Source organism: Suncus etruscus, chromosome 7 (genome assembly GCF_024139225.1).
Source record: "Suncus etruscus isolate mSunEtr1 chromosome 7, mSunEtr1.pri.cur, whole genome shotgun sequence".
Taxonomy (NCBI): Eukaryota; Metazoa; Chordata; class Mammalia; order Eulipotyphla; family Soricidae; genus Suncus; species Suncus etruscus.
In genome coordinates this window covers 120,273,530-120,288,697 of record NC_064854.1, presented here as the reverse complement: position 1 = coordinate 120,288,697, position 15,168 = coordinate 120,273,530, and the positions used below count along the sequence as shown (strand labels likewise).

The 15,168-nt window shown below is 42.8% G+C and overlaps 1 protein-coding gene across 1 annotated transcript in view; it reads left to right on the top strand.

Moving 5' to 3' along the window:
• SETD2 (SET domain containing 2, histone lysine methyltransferase) overlaps window positions 1-15,013 on the top strand; it is a 96,351-nt gene extending 81,338 nt beyond the window's left edge. Inside the window, 4 exon segments of the mRNA XM_049777290.1 lie at window positions 1,605-1,716; window positions 10,262-10,342; window positions 13,488-13,589; window positions 14,180-15,013. Of these exon segments, the coding sequence (XP_049633247.1) occupies window positions 1,605-1,716; window positions 10,262-10,342; window positions 13,488-13,589; window positions 14,180-14,341 (457 nt within the window). The 3' untranslated portion in view covers window positions 14,342-15,013.
• Window positions 15,014-15,168: the final 155 nt, after the last annotated feature.

Below are 15,168 nucleotides of genomic sequence, written 5' to 3'. Positions count from 1 at the left end.
CATGACATTGTTGATGAGTGAGACAAGTAGAATGCCTGTAGGGGTTGGAGAAGGAGCCACTGATGGTCAGAATTTGAATTGGTGAAGGAGGTTGTTCTCTCTGACTGAGGCCCAACAATAAACATGTTTGTAATCATGGTGCTTAAATAAAGATATTAAAAAAAAATTACTCCTGGTTGTGGCCAGAGCGATAGCACAGTGGTAGGGGGCATTTGCCTTGCATATGGCCAACCCCAGACAGACCCTGGTTTGATCCCTGGCATATCCCATATAGTCCCCCAAGCCTGCCAGGAGCAATTTCTGATCACAGAGCCAGGAGTAACCTTTGAGCATGATCAAGTGTGACCCAAACCCACCCAGCCTCCAAAAAAAGAAATTACTCTTGGAAGGCTTGGGGACCATATAGGATGCCAGGGATAGAACCTGGATCAACCATGTGCAAGTCAATACCTGCTCTTCTATCACTCTGGCCCCCAAACTCTACACCTTTTATATGCTATTGGTCATTAAACTAAATATAGTAAACTACAAGCAAAACTTGATTCAAGGATTAACTTTTACTATTTTGAAGAGTGCATTGTGATTTAGTGTGCTCCACTACATGCTAGGTATAATTAGTAGTATAGGTAGACACACACCTATATGTTTTTGACCACTCCAAAAACCTGGAGTAACCCCAGTGCTCAGGGTTACTCCTGGCCCTGCACTCAGGAATTACTTCTGGTGGTGCAAGAGGGCCCATATGCCAGGGATCAAACCCAGGTTGACTGCTTACAGAGCAAGTACTATCACTCTAGCCCCAACACATACTTAAGTATCTTTCTAGCTTCTCCAGATTTTTTTAGGAGATTAACAGATCACTGGGCCATAGAAGTAGGTGCTTGTCTTGCATGCATGCATCTAATTCAGTTCAGACCCCTGACACCATTTATGATCCTCTTGAGCTCAGTCAGAAGTAAACCCTGAATACTACTAGGTGTGAGGCAAAACCCAAAATAAAAGAACCTGAGACAGAAGGCGGTTTGTTTTTTAAGTGCTGTTTGACAGTGAATGTTGCCAAATTGTTATAGTGATAATGTGGCTTACTGTTATGAGAGGGAATGGGGTATGCCTCTGAGAATCATTACTGTTGGGGGATATCAAAGGAATGCTTGGACTGGAATTCAGAGTGATAGTATAGCAGATAGGGCATTTGCCTTGCATGTGGCCAACATGGGCTTGATCCCTGAGCACAGAGCCAAAGGAATACTGCCAGGTGTAACCCCTTCCTCTCAAAAAAGAGGGGGGCTGGATAGTATAGCACTTGTAGGACACTTGTCTTGTAAACACTCAATATGGGTTCAATCCAAAGCATCTCATATGGTCCCCTGAGTTCTTCCCAGTGTAATTCCTGAGTATAGAGCCAGGAGGAAGCCCTGAATGATTGGGGTGACGTGGGGTATGTCCCAAAATTTACAAAACCAAACGAAAAAGAAAATGCTTCATGGAGCAGACTTGACCACATGTGTCTTGTGGCATATTCTGTTCTATGATATAGGAACAGAGATTGCTTATGCTAGAATTTTGTTTTCTGGCATGACAGCATGGCTGTTCTTACTTTCTAGGCAGACTCAGTGGGATCCTCCAACATGGGAAAGCCCCGGAGATGATGCCAGTCTTGAGCATGAAGCAGAGATGGACTTAGGAACCCCAACGTATGATGAAAACCCTATGAAGGTGAGTGTGTTTTACATATGTATATTTGATATTTGGAAATCTGCCCTGTCATTTTGTAGTCAGCACACACAGGGTCTTATTTTTATTATTTTAGATAATTACACAAAAGTGCATGAAGGTTCAGGAATCAAGAGATAGTACAGAAGACAGGGCACTTGACTTACATGTGGCTCTCCAGTTTTCATCTCTGATACCCCATATGATCATCAATCCTCAGGAAGAATTTCTGAACTTGCCGAGAGTAAACTATGAGCATATCTAGGTGTCACCAAAACCAAACAGGAGTGTTTGAGGGTGCCAGGACAGTTAAAACAGAAGTATGGCATTAGAATAAAACAAAAAACGTTCATTCTGTTCAGTTGCTCTGGTTTCATCATATTCCCCTCTCTGGAAATATATGTCAGCCTTTTAATGCATGATTTCTCAACCAGAAGCATTATTTTGTGGTGGTTTTGATTTGTTTTTGTTTTTTGTTTTTTGTTTTCCTTCGGCCACACCCAACAGCGCTCAGGGGTTACTCTTGGCTCTGCTCAGAAATCGCTCCTGGTAGGCACTGGGGACCATATGGGAAGCTGGGGAGCGAACCTGGGTACATCCCAGTCAGCCACATGCAGGGCAAATGCCATACCTCTGTGCTATCATTCCTGCCCAACCGGAAACATTTTTGATCTTCAGGTGGCATTTGGTAATATTTAGCAACAGTTGACTTCAACTGAGAGGATGCTGCCCAACCGGAAACATTTTTGATCTTCAGGTGGCATTTGGTAATATTTAGCAACAGTTGATTTCAACTGAGAGGATGCTATTGGCTTCATATAAGTGTAGGCCAAGAAAACCTCTATCTTCTTATATGAGTAGCCTTCGAAGCATACAACTGTGTCAAAAGGTCAAAATGCCAAAGATAAGAAACCTTACTTGGTATAAGCTCTTTTATACTTTCCTGGAAAAAGCTAGACTCGGAGGGAAGCTTGAGCTCATGTTTTGCTCACCCTAGCCCAGATCTTATCCCTGGCACTGACACCATCTGATTTCTAAGCTTAGAAGTAGCCACAAATCATTGCCATGTATTGCTCTAAAACAAAATTAAAAATTCTAAAGGATAGCTGAACCTTTGTTTTTTATTTTTCCCTATCCTTTCTTATTCTTTTGGAGGGATGGCTATAATGACTGTGTTGAGGACTTAATCCTGGCTTTATGCTCAGGACTTAATCCTTGTTCTGTGCTCAAGGATTGCTCCTGGTGGTCTCAGGGAATTATGTAATAAGAGATTAAACCCAAGTCAGTCATGTGCAAGGCAGCTTGCCCTGTTCATTATCCTATCACTTCTGCCACACTTTTTTTTGGAGTTTTGGCAGTTTGTTTTGTTTTGGGGGGGGGGGTCATATCCAACAGTGGTCAGGGGTTACTCTTGAAGAGCTCGGGGGAACCATGAATCCTATGGTGAGCTGTGTGCAGGGCAAACACCTTACATGTTGCTCTATTGCTCCTGACCTCACTTTTTTGCTTTTAACTTTTGGACCATTCCTAGTTATTCTCCTAGCGCCATGTTCAGGGATCACTTCTGAGAAGCTTAGAGAGAATCATTTTTTTTGGGAATTAAACTCCAAACCATCCATACCAAGAATGATTTCATCCCATCGAGTTATTTCTCTGGCTACTTGTATATTTTAACCAGTAGTGTATGAAGGTTCTCTAGGAGCATATTTGTAGAGGCAGGTTGCTTGAAGTGGGAGGCCTGTTGCTTGTGATTCCTGTGCAAAAAAAAAAAAAAAAAATCAAGTGTCTAATCTGTTTCATGACTTTTTATCTTTAATTTATCTGCTTTCCCTTTTTTTTTTTTTAGTTTTTGGGCCACACCCAGTAACACTCAGGGATTACTTCTGGCTATACGCTCAAAAGTCACTGCTGACTTGGGGGACCACATGGGAAGCCGGGGGATCGAACCGCGGTCCGTCCTAGGCTAGTGCTGGCAAGGCAGACACCTTACCTCTAGCGCCACCATGCCAGCCCCATCCTTTTTCCTTTATATATTTTTTTAATTAGCTCTCTGAGATTCAAAGTTAAAAAGTTGTTTATAGTTGAGTTTTAGTCATACAATATTCCAACATCCTTCCCTTCACCAGGATTCATTTTCCTCAATTTCTCCAGTTTCCCTACCATCCCCTTCGCTATTCTCTAACCTGCTTTACTTTTTCTTGTATTTCAATTGAGAAGATAATAAACTAAAGATCCGGATTCTCTTTAGCCCTTAAGGCTTTTTTTGTTTGTTTTCTTCCTATGTATTTGGGTAACATCTGGTTGTTTTGGGGACCAGAATTAAAACCAGGACTCTTGCATGGTTTGCACATCTGTTGAGCTATTTCCCTGACCCCAGTATTCTTTTATATGGGTAGTTAAAGTAACAAATTTGTTTGGATCTTGAATTACAAAGGTACTAGCCTTGTTTGAATAGATTTGAAGCATAAATCTTTGGATCCCTAGCACACAACAATCACATTAAGACATCAAGACCTCAGGCAACTTAAGTAGAATCTCTTTTCTGTATTTTTGTTTTGTTTTTTTGTTTGTTTGTTTATAGGCCTCACGAAGCAATGCTCAGGAGTTACTCCTGGTTCTGCTCTCAGAAATTATTCCTGGCGATGTTTGAGGGACCATATGGGATGCCAGTGATTGAACCTCGGTTCGCTACATGCAAGTCAAGTGCCCTCCCCGCTGTACTTTTTCTCTAGCCTCACTTTTTTATATTTTTTGTCCTGTTTTATAACCCTCTATGTACCCAAACTTCCACAACAAAAAAAAATGTTTTGCATTTCTGCGAGGGGTACCACGCCCATCTGTATTCAGGGATCACTCCTAGTGGGCTCGATAGGCCATATGGGGTGCTGGAGATTGAACCCAGGTCAGCCACATGGAAAAAAAGCATCTTACCTGCTGAACTATCTCTATGCCATCACTCCCCCCCCCTTTTTTTGTTTGTTTTTTGTTTTTTGGGTCACACCTGGTGGCACTTGGGTTACTCTTGGCTCTGCACTCAGAAATCACTCCCGGCTAACACGGGAGGGGGGGGGGGACAGGACGGGACACGACCATATGGGTTGCCAGGATTTAAACCATTGTCCGTCCTGGATCAGCTGCATGCAAGGCAAACCAAATGCCCTACCACTGTGCTATCTCTCTTGCCTCATCCCCCAATCCCCCTTTTAAAGCTTAAAGCAGCACAATTTTTCTTTTCTTTTTGGAGGGGGGGTTCTTTGGGTCACGCCCAGCAGCGCTCAGGGATTACTCCTGGCTCTATGCTCAAAATTGCTCCTGGCAGAGCAAGGCAAATGCCTTACCTCCATGCTATCTTTCCGGCCCCAGCACAGTTTTTATTTACAGATGCATAGCTCAAAAATCTCACATGCAGCTCACTGGTTAAATCATGGGTATTGGCTCCAACAATCAGTTTTTAGAGGCCTCCCACATTCCATGTCTAATGGCCTGTCTCCATCTCCAAAGCAGGCAATAGTAACAAGTCATTGCATCTGATTCACTCTCCTCCATTTTACACCTTTAAGACCTTTGTGACAATAAAAATAATGTCAACTGATAGGGGCAGGGATACAGTATAGAAGGTAAGGTTCTTGACTTGCATGTGACTGACTTTCAAGTCCTCAGCATCATATTGGATACGATCCCTGAGTTTTTTTAATAGACTTTTTTCTTTCATGACTTTATTTTGCCTCTTTGGGATCTACTTTATCTGGCTTTAGTGCCCTTTCCTGCTTATCTTGGCTATAAATGTTTCTGTGATATATCACAGAAGGAGATCTTCTTATCAGTTATACTGTGCTCCTATGGCATTTTGTACATATTTTTACTCTTGAATTTTTGTTTTACAGATAGATATTTCCTTAAAATGAATTTTATGGTAACAAGTATTTAGTTTAATTTCTCTTTCTAGTCCTTATTCCTCATGTAAGAATATGATTTAATGAAAGTTTAGAGTGTGCAGTCTGTACTTCCAAGGGGACTAAAAAAATGGAACAAGTAGTCTGACGAGCTATTATAGCAGATAGGGCATTTTCTTTGCTTGCAGCCAACCAGTTGATCCCCAGAACCATATATGGTTTCATAATCACTGCCAGGTATAAACCAATACCCCCCCATAAATCTGTTTTTATTTATTTATATGGTTTTTGGGCCACACCCAGCAGTGCTCAGGGGTTATTACTGGCTCTGTGCTCAGAATCACTCCTCGCAGCTCGGGGAGCATATGGGGTGCTGGGGATCAAACCCAGGTCAGCTGCATGCAAGGCAAAGCACACTGCCAGCTGTGCTATTGCTCCAGCTTCAATTAATGATATTTTAAAAATGAGGCTAGAGATTAAAAATGGGGCTAGAGAGTATTAAAAGTTGGGGTGCTTGCCTCATATGTAGCCAAACCCTGGGTTCCATCCCCGACATCCAGAGCACTTCTGGGAATGATAGCTGAGCACTGACCACCAGGAGTGACCAAAAAACAATTGACTTGGGCCCGGAGAGATAGCACAGCGGCGTTTGCCTTGCAAGCAGCCGATCCAGGACCAAAGGTGGTTGGTTCGAATCCCGGTGTCCCATATGGTTCCCCGTGCCTGCCAGGAGCTATTTCTTTTTTTTTTTTTTTTTTGGTTTTTGGGCCACACCCTGTGACGCTCAGGGGTTACTCCTGGCTATGCGCTCAGAAGTTGCTCCTGGCTTCTTGGGGGACCATATGGGATGCCGGGGGATCGAACCGCGGTCCGTCCTAGGCTAGCGCAGGCAAGGCAGGCACCTTACCTCCAGCGCCACCGCCCGGCCCCTTCCAGGAGCTATTTCTGAGCAGACAGCCAGGAGTAACCCCTGAGCACTGCCGGGTGTGACCCAAAAACCAAAAAAAAACAAACAATTGACTTGAAGAGATAGTATAGTGGATAAAGTGTTTGCCTTAGACCTAGCCAGCTGGGTTTGACTCACAGCACTGCATATGATCCCTAAGCACAGAGCTAGGGATAAGCCCTGCATATAGCTTAGTGTGACCAAAAGAAAACAAAACAAAATGGTGCAGGGGCCCAAGTTATTACAAGGGGTAAGGTACTTGCTTTGTGCACAGTTCACTTCATTTCCATCTCTGGCATCAAGTAAGGTCCTCACTGCTCACATACATACATACATACATATACATACATACATACATACCATGCTCCCAAAGTAAAATGTGATAGGCATATTCTCCAAAAGCATTATTTTCTTGTCTACTGAGATGCTAGTTAGGTGTGTTCAAATGCTAATTGGTTAGAAAGTTAGAGAAATAAAATTCTAGCTATGAGAATCAGATTATATTTAGCTAATAAAAAATACTATGGGGGCCGGGCAGTGGCGCTAAAGGTAAGGTGCGCCTGCCTTGCCTGCGCTAGCCTTGGACGGACCGTGGTTCGATCCCCCGGTGTCCCATATGGTCCCCCAAGCCAGGAGCAACTTCTGAGCACATAGCCAGGAGTAACCCCTGAGCGTTACCAGGTGTGGCCCAAAAACCAAAAACCAAAAAATAAAATAAAAAATAAAAAATAAAAAAAAAACTATGAGGGCTAGAGCTCTATAGCACAGCAGTAAGGCGTTTGCCTTGCACGCTGCCAAGGAGAAAGGGGGGGACACTTTCCAAATGAGAGGGACAATTCCACACCAAGTCTGCAGGGGGCTCGTCCTGTGACGAACCCTGGTTCAAATCCCGGCATCCCATATGGTCCCTTGAGCCTGCCAGGAGTGATTTAAGAGCACGGAGCCAGGAGTAACCCCTGAACACTGCCAGGTGTAAATTCCCCCCTCCCCTCCAAATACTATGGTCTGAGAGTTCAATGATTTTTAAAGTAGAAAAGTCATCACTTCTCAGCCTTTTGGCTAAGATCAAGTGTCGTAAAGTAGAAAAGTCAGAACACTTACATGTATATCCCTGAAGAGATACACATTTGAGAAGGAGAGATTGATACCAGGTAGATTACATTATTATACATCATTATAGTTTGGGCATGGCTGAAAACTTAGCAGTGTTGAAAATTGATGCAAATAAATTTGGCAGGCCTCATTCCAGACTTTAATAAACAAGTGGGTATAAAATAGGGAAGGTAGGGGCTGGAGCTGTGGCACAGCAGTAGTGCGTTTGCCTTTCATGCAACTGATTCAGGACAGGCTGCGGTTCGATCCGCTGGCAAAAAAATTAAAAAGGTAGCCTACTGCCCTCATTTTTAGCTTGCATAGGCAATTGTGTTTCAGTAGAGGAATATTAACCTTAGTTCTCTTACACTTGAGACCTGCTGGTTCCTAGTGATGTTTTGAACCATAGTTCTAAGTTTTTTTTTTTTTTGTTTGTTTGTTTGTTTGTTTTTTTGGGCCACACCCAGCGGTGCTCAGGGGTTACTCCTGGCTGTCTGCTCAGAAATAGCTCCTGGCAGGCACGGGGGACCATATGGGACACCAGGATTTGAACCAATCACCTTTGGTCCTGGATCGGCTGCTTGCAAGGCAAATGCCGCTGTGCTATCTCTCTGGGCCCAGCTCTAAGTTTTTAATGCATTCCTTTTCTCTCTCAGTATAGCAGATGGAGCCTTTGTGTAATATAGTCAGGCTTTCAGAACAGTATTTCTAGGAACTAGATAAGCATCCTTGTATTCCTGTCCATATATCCCTCTCCAGCTTTGCTTCTGTGACATATTCAGGTATATAAAGACTTAATAGAATCAAATAATGAATTGTTTTCTCTTTCTGTTATTATAAATGGTGATAGCATTTCTACACAGAATTTCTAAAGTGATTTGGTGGGTTTGTTTTTTTTGTTTTGTTTTGTTTTGTTTGTTTGTTTTGGAAAGGGTTATTTATTTAGGTTTTTGGTTTTGTAATTGGCAGGGTCTTCTCCTAACCTATGTTCTTAGTACTTAGAAGACCATATGGTGCTGAGGATCAAACTTGGAGCTCCTGCATACAAAGCATGCACTCTATCCTTCTGATTTGAGTGATATCCCCAGCTCCTCTTTCAAGATTTTTTATTTCTTAGGATCCTTTTCATCGACATTTATGTGAATTGCAGAAATGAGGTTGAATTTCTATGTAGTTTTTCTGATAGTCAAGCTTTTGGTTGTTGTGGGGTTATTTGGGGAAGTTTTGTTTAGTTGACTTATGGTGGTGGTTTTTGTTTTTTGGGGCCATACCCAGCAATGTTCAGGGGTTAGTCCTGGTTCTACACTCAGGAATCAATCCTGGCAGGCCCAGGGGATGACAGAGATTGAACCTGGTAGGCTGTGGGCCAGGCAAGCCCCCTACCCACTGTACTTTCTCTTTGGCCCCATGTCAAGCTTTTGGAATCATGTTCTCCTGAACATCAAGTTCTTCATTGAGCAATGTTTAGCATTTTAAGTCCCAAGGGATATTTAAGTTCAGAAAGAAAGAAGTTTTTGTTGTACATATTCTACCCTGAATTTGTCATCTTAATAGTTAACTCCCTGTGCTAGCATCTACTCTTTTATTCATTGACTCCAGTGAATCTTATCTTCTCCTTTTACCTTCCCCGTCCAACTACACTTTTACTCCACTAACTTGATACTTTTTGATTCTTTTTGTTTCTGAACTAGAGATACCAACTTCTAAGAGGCTTCTCCTACATATCCCCTACAATATTACTTGCTCTGCATTTGGAGCAAAAGGATGAGAATCCAATAAGGGTCTGAGGGATTTGGATGAATTTTTGGACAGTGGTGTCAGTGGTGAAGGGTCTTCAGAACAGTGCTTTACCATTGTCTCAGAATCCTGGAATGTCATAATCTAGAAAGGTGAAGTTTATTGACAGGATGTCATCAAATCACATAGCACATTCATCTACATTAAAGATATCTGAAATAAATGGGAATGTATTAACTACATCAAGGAAATAGAGGGAGGGAGGAGAGAGTGAGAGGCGATCTTCCCTTGCATATGACAGATCTGGTTTGATCCCTGACATATGGTCCCCTGAGCACAGAGCCAGGAGTTAAACCTTAAGCATACCTGGATATGGCCTAACCCTTCACCAGCCACCCCCATACATACTTCTCACCCACCCGCAAAAATAATGAAATCTTCATTTAAAGGGGGGGGGGAGATGTAGCTGTGACTTAGGATAGAGAATTGGAGCTTGGTTTATAGAAAGGAGTCAGATAGATGGGGTTGAAACATGAACTGAGCGTTCTAACAGCAGCCAAATTGACTCCAGATTACAACCCTTTAAGATCTTTTTTTTTTTTTGGTTTTTGGGTCACTCCTGGCTGTCTGCTCAGAAATAGCTCCTGGCAGGCACAGGGGACCCTATGGGACACCGGGATTCGAACCAACCACCTTTGGTCCTGGATCGGCTGCTTGCAAGGCAAACACCGCTGTGCTATCTCTCCGGGCCCCCCTTTAAGATCTTAATACCTAGTCATATATCCCAACTGGGAGAAAGAAAGAAAGGTTCTGTTCTGGAACAGCAAGAAATTGGTAACCTGACCTTCCATGCCAACACTGTTTTCTTTTTCATGTTTAGACTTCAAAAAAGCCTAAAACAGCCGAAGCAGACACCTCCAGTGAACTGGCTAAGAAAAGCAAAGAAGTATTCAGAAAAGAGGTAAGGTTGTATGAATGAGTACTAAGTGACATAGGCTTAAATTTGAATCCTGCCGCCTCTTGTCCTGAGCATGTGCTACTATTTTATAGTATTATCTTGCTCTAACTAGTATTCCCTTCTCTGATTGGATTGTGATGGCACATTGGTATGATCCTCTACAACTGGGTAAGAATTTCATATCACTTGTTTTATTCCCCAAATAGTGCCATTGTAGGAAAGATGTCATTCCTGGTAGACTAATAGAGGAACTCTTGGAAGTTAAGAGAAGACAAGTTTTATGATATTTAAAATCATGAAGCTGGAGAAATAGCACAGTGGGTAGGGCATTTGCCTTGCATGTGGCCAACCCAGACTCAATCCTTGGCATCCTATATGGTCTCCATAGCCTGCCAGGAGTAACTTCTGAATGTAGAGCCAGTAGTAATCTTGAGTGTCCCTAAAAAGGAAAATAAGTTAAAAATAATGAGGGGTTGGAGAGATAGCTCAGTGGTAGAGCGTTTGTCATGCACATGGCCAACCCTGATGGACCCGGGTTCAATTCCCGGCATCCCATATGGTCTCCTGAGCCTGCCAGGAGCAATTTCCGAATGCAGAACCAGGAGTTACCCCTGAGCACCACCGGGTATGGCCTAAAAACCAAAAAAAGAAGGAAAGAAGATCATAATATAGATCAGTAGGAGGGTTAACTTCAGGTAGTAGATTGTGCAAAGGGAAGAGAAAGCATCCAGTTACTGTGAGTGCTGTGGGCTTTATATAGCACAGGGTTTATAAAGTGTTGAAAATGGGGCTAATAATATTAAACTGTTTCAAGTAGGGTCTGTGTGTGTGAATTACCATGGCAGGATTGTATTTTGGCTTTGATTTTTTTTTTTTTTTTCGGGTATGGGCACACCAATGATGCTCAGGGCTGGTGGACTCTGGGAGATCATATAGGATGCCAGAAATTGAACCTAGTTGGGCCACTTGCAAGGCAACCACTGTGTTATCACTCCTGCCCCATTTCAGGAGTTTTAAACTAGGTGTAATACAATCTTTATATTTAGGGAAATGAATTGACGGGCAAGAATACAGCGGCCAGGGAACCACAGAAAAATTTAAAAGTTTTTTAAGTAAAGCCTTTACTGGAGATAACATTTCATTTTTTTACTTGTATAAAATTATTATTTCCACTTAGTCAACCAACTGCTCTCTCTCTTGTTTTTGCTGCTTTGGGAGCTACACCCAGCTGTGCTCAGGGCTTTCTCCTTTCTGCACTCAGAAATCACTCCTAGTGGGTACAGGAGACCATAAGGGATCCTGGGGAGCAGACCTGGGTTGGCTACATGCAAGGCAAGCGCCCTGCTCTGCTATACTATTGCTCAGACCTGCCCTATCTGCTTTACTATTGATATGGCCCCTCAACTGTTTCTTTAGTGCTTACCATGTAACATCGTGCCTGTTCTTTTATTTAGTTAGTTAGTTAGTTTTGATTTGGGGCCACACCTGGGTTACTCCTGGCTTTGACTTCAGAAATTGCTCCTAGCAGGCTTGGGGGACCTTATGGGAAGCTGGAGATTGAACTTAGGTCTGTCCTGGGTTGGCCACATGCAAGGCAAACGCCCTACCACTATGCTGTCTCTTCAACCCCTGTTTTTTGTTTTAATATCTGAAGTCTCACTGAGTTTCAGGATGATTAGACCCTTTTAAAAGTACTCCTAGACAAAAGTACCTATTTACTGGCCTCTATTCCCTTTAAATTTTAGAATCTTAGTACCATAATTGAGAGCCACTGGGTATGATAAATAATGCAGAGAACTCAGGAAGACATTGGAAGTTGTGTATTGAAAAGGACCCTATCTGGGCTTGTCTCACCAGTTATCATAACGGTGTTTTCATGTGCTTCATATTGTTAGCCTAAATGAGGTGGAGTGTGTGACACAAGAAAATCTTAAGTATTTTTAATACTTCAATGACTAAAGACTTGCATATATCCTCAAGTGGCTGAGCCTTCTTGTAGCACTGTAATGCCCTTTCTGCACTGCTACTAAAAGGCCAGAGAATTTAGCTTCTAGATTGGTCTCTTTATGCTAAGGATCTAGAGATTTGTTAGCTGTAACATGTGGAATGCTGTCAAATTCAGTAGTGAGATCCTACTGGTCTAAATCCGGCTTGCCTAGTCAATCCAGTAGCACTGTACTTTCTGAAACTTACCAGGATTCTTCTCATTCAGGCAGCCACCTGAATGAAGAAAATGGAAAGTATTGACAACATGCTGCCCTCTTTCTCTCCCTCCCTCTTCCTCCTCTTTTCTTTTCTTTTTTTTTTTTTTTTTTTTTTTTTGGTTTGGGCCACGTGGCAGTGTTCAGGGATTACTCCTGGCCGTGCACTCAAAAATCACTCCTGGCTTGGGGGACCATATGGGATGCTGGGAGATCAAGCCATGGTTCGTCTTAGGGGTAGGGTAACGTGTGCAAGGCAAATGCCCTACCACTTATACCACTGCTCCGGCCCCTCCTTTCCTTTTTGATTAAGATCATAGAGAGCTGTCCAAGTTTCATTAATTACATCTAGACACACAGTTCCTGACGCTTCATCATTGTTGGGATGGAAAATTTTATTCATGAATCCTATAGATGGAGATTTGAATGGGTATTTATCTGGAAGGTCCACTCTGACTTTCCATACTCCACCTTCATATGGGGTTCCCTCCCTTCTCTTTTCTTTTTTCTTTCTGTTTTTGGGGCTACACGGCAGTGCTCAAGGGTTACTCCTGGCTCTGTGCTCAGAAATCGCTCCTGGCAGACTCGGAGGATCAAATAGGATTCTGGGGATCAAACCAGGTCGGCCGCATGAAAGGCAGATGTCCTACCACTGTGCTATCAACACTGGTCCCATATGCAGTTTTTCTGTTTTTGTTTGTTTTGGGGTTATTTTGGTCACATCCGGAAGCCCTCAGGGATTACTCCTGGCAGGCTTAGAGAACCACACCATTTGGGATGCTGGGAATCGAACCAAGGGTCATCTGGGGTTGGCCGTGTGCAAGGCAAACAAACACCCTACCGCTGACCTCCCATAGTTTTTTTGTTTGTTGTTTGTTTTTTATTGTTGTTTTGCTAGAATAGCTTCTTGCCTTCTCTAAGCAGTGTATTCTTTCTCTCTCCTATAGATGTCCCAATTTATTGTCCAGTGCCTGAACCCTTACCGAAAACCTGACTGCAAAGTGGGAAGAATTACTACAACTGAAGACTTTAAGCACCTAGCTCGCAAGGTATCCCTTCCTACTGTGTCTTGATAATATTCCAAGCACACTGTACCTTCTAAGAAGAAAGTCAATTTTCCAGCCCAGGGGTGTGACTCAGCAAGAGAGCATTTATTTACATGTGAGACTGTGTTCAGTCCCTGGCACACAGTGCAGAAAAAGAAAGGAAAAAAGTTTCCCTTGACACAAACCTGAGCTAGGAGTAGCGAAGGTTTGGAAGAAAAATTCTAACTGAAGATAGTAATTTTCTTCTATGTGTGTTTTGGGGCCAAATCAGTGGTGCTCAGGGCTCACTTTTGACTCGGTGCCAGGGATCACCTATGCAGGAATCAAAAGAACCTATGAGGTACTGGGTATCAAATCTGGGTTAGGCTTGTCACCCTTGGTACTTCGCTGGCCCAATTTGGAGGGTGGTGATTTTCTGAGATACTCCCAGAACCAATTTTCCCTTTCTAGTGACCAGAACTAAATTGCTCTGATGTACCATCTTTATTTTGCTCCCAATCTTGATGTGGAGGGCCCGGAAGCAGGAGACCGGTCTTCCTCCACCGTAATTATTTTCTGTACTTATATCTTCTCTCTTTCTTTGCCCTAAACAGCTGACTCATGGTGTTATGAATAAAGAGTTGAAGTACTGTAAGAACCCTGAGGACCTGGAGTGCAATGAGAATGTGAAACACAAAACCAAGGAGTACATTAAGAAGTACATGCAGAAGTTTGGGGCTGTCTATAAACCCAAAGAGGACACTGAATTAGAGTGATTTACGGGGCCAGAATGGGATAATCAGCGAGCAGGTTGGACTGACTCTGGGGAGGAGAAAATCTGAGAACTCCCTCTGCCCCACCCCAGTGTCAGGGTTGTGCTACTGATGACACACCACCCTGGGGAATTTAGGCCTACAGATTTCAGTTGAAAGCCACAAATGTTCTCCCATCTACAAAAAATGATCCCTGGTCATGAGATGTTGGGATATGGTTAGAGGCCATCAGAGACCAGGGCATAGGAGAGATCCTTCCCTCCAGAACCCTGGCTAGGCCTTGACCCTCCTCTCAAACCGGGGTCTCCTCTTTGGCGGTGCTGTCAGCGCACAGATGGATGCGCATCTCCACCTAGACCCCTTACCCTGATGAATTGTATTATATTTTACTGTATATGTGAATATATTGAAAATAACTTGTTTTTTCCTGGTTTGTTTGTTTTCTGTTTTGCTTTTAGCCTCTATGTGCTAGGATCACAGGAAGACTTTGTAAGGACGGTTTAAGTTCTCCTGCAAGGTTTAATTTGTTATCATGTAAATATTCTAAAGCAGGCTGCCGTGTGGTTTTGGCCAGCCTTGTGCTATGTTGATAAGATTGATTTACTGCTTAAAATCACTTTACTTTATCCAATTTTTACCAAACTTTTTATGTAAAAAATAAAATGAGTTAAAGAATTTGTTGTGTGTGTTCCCTTAAAGTTAATCTGCAGCTTGTGTGTAGTGATGTCACCAGACAGAGGGAAGGTGATCATAATAAGGCTGTGAAATTCAACATTCATTCTTGCAATTAGAGTTCACACCATGTGCCACTGTGACTGACACAGGCAATT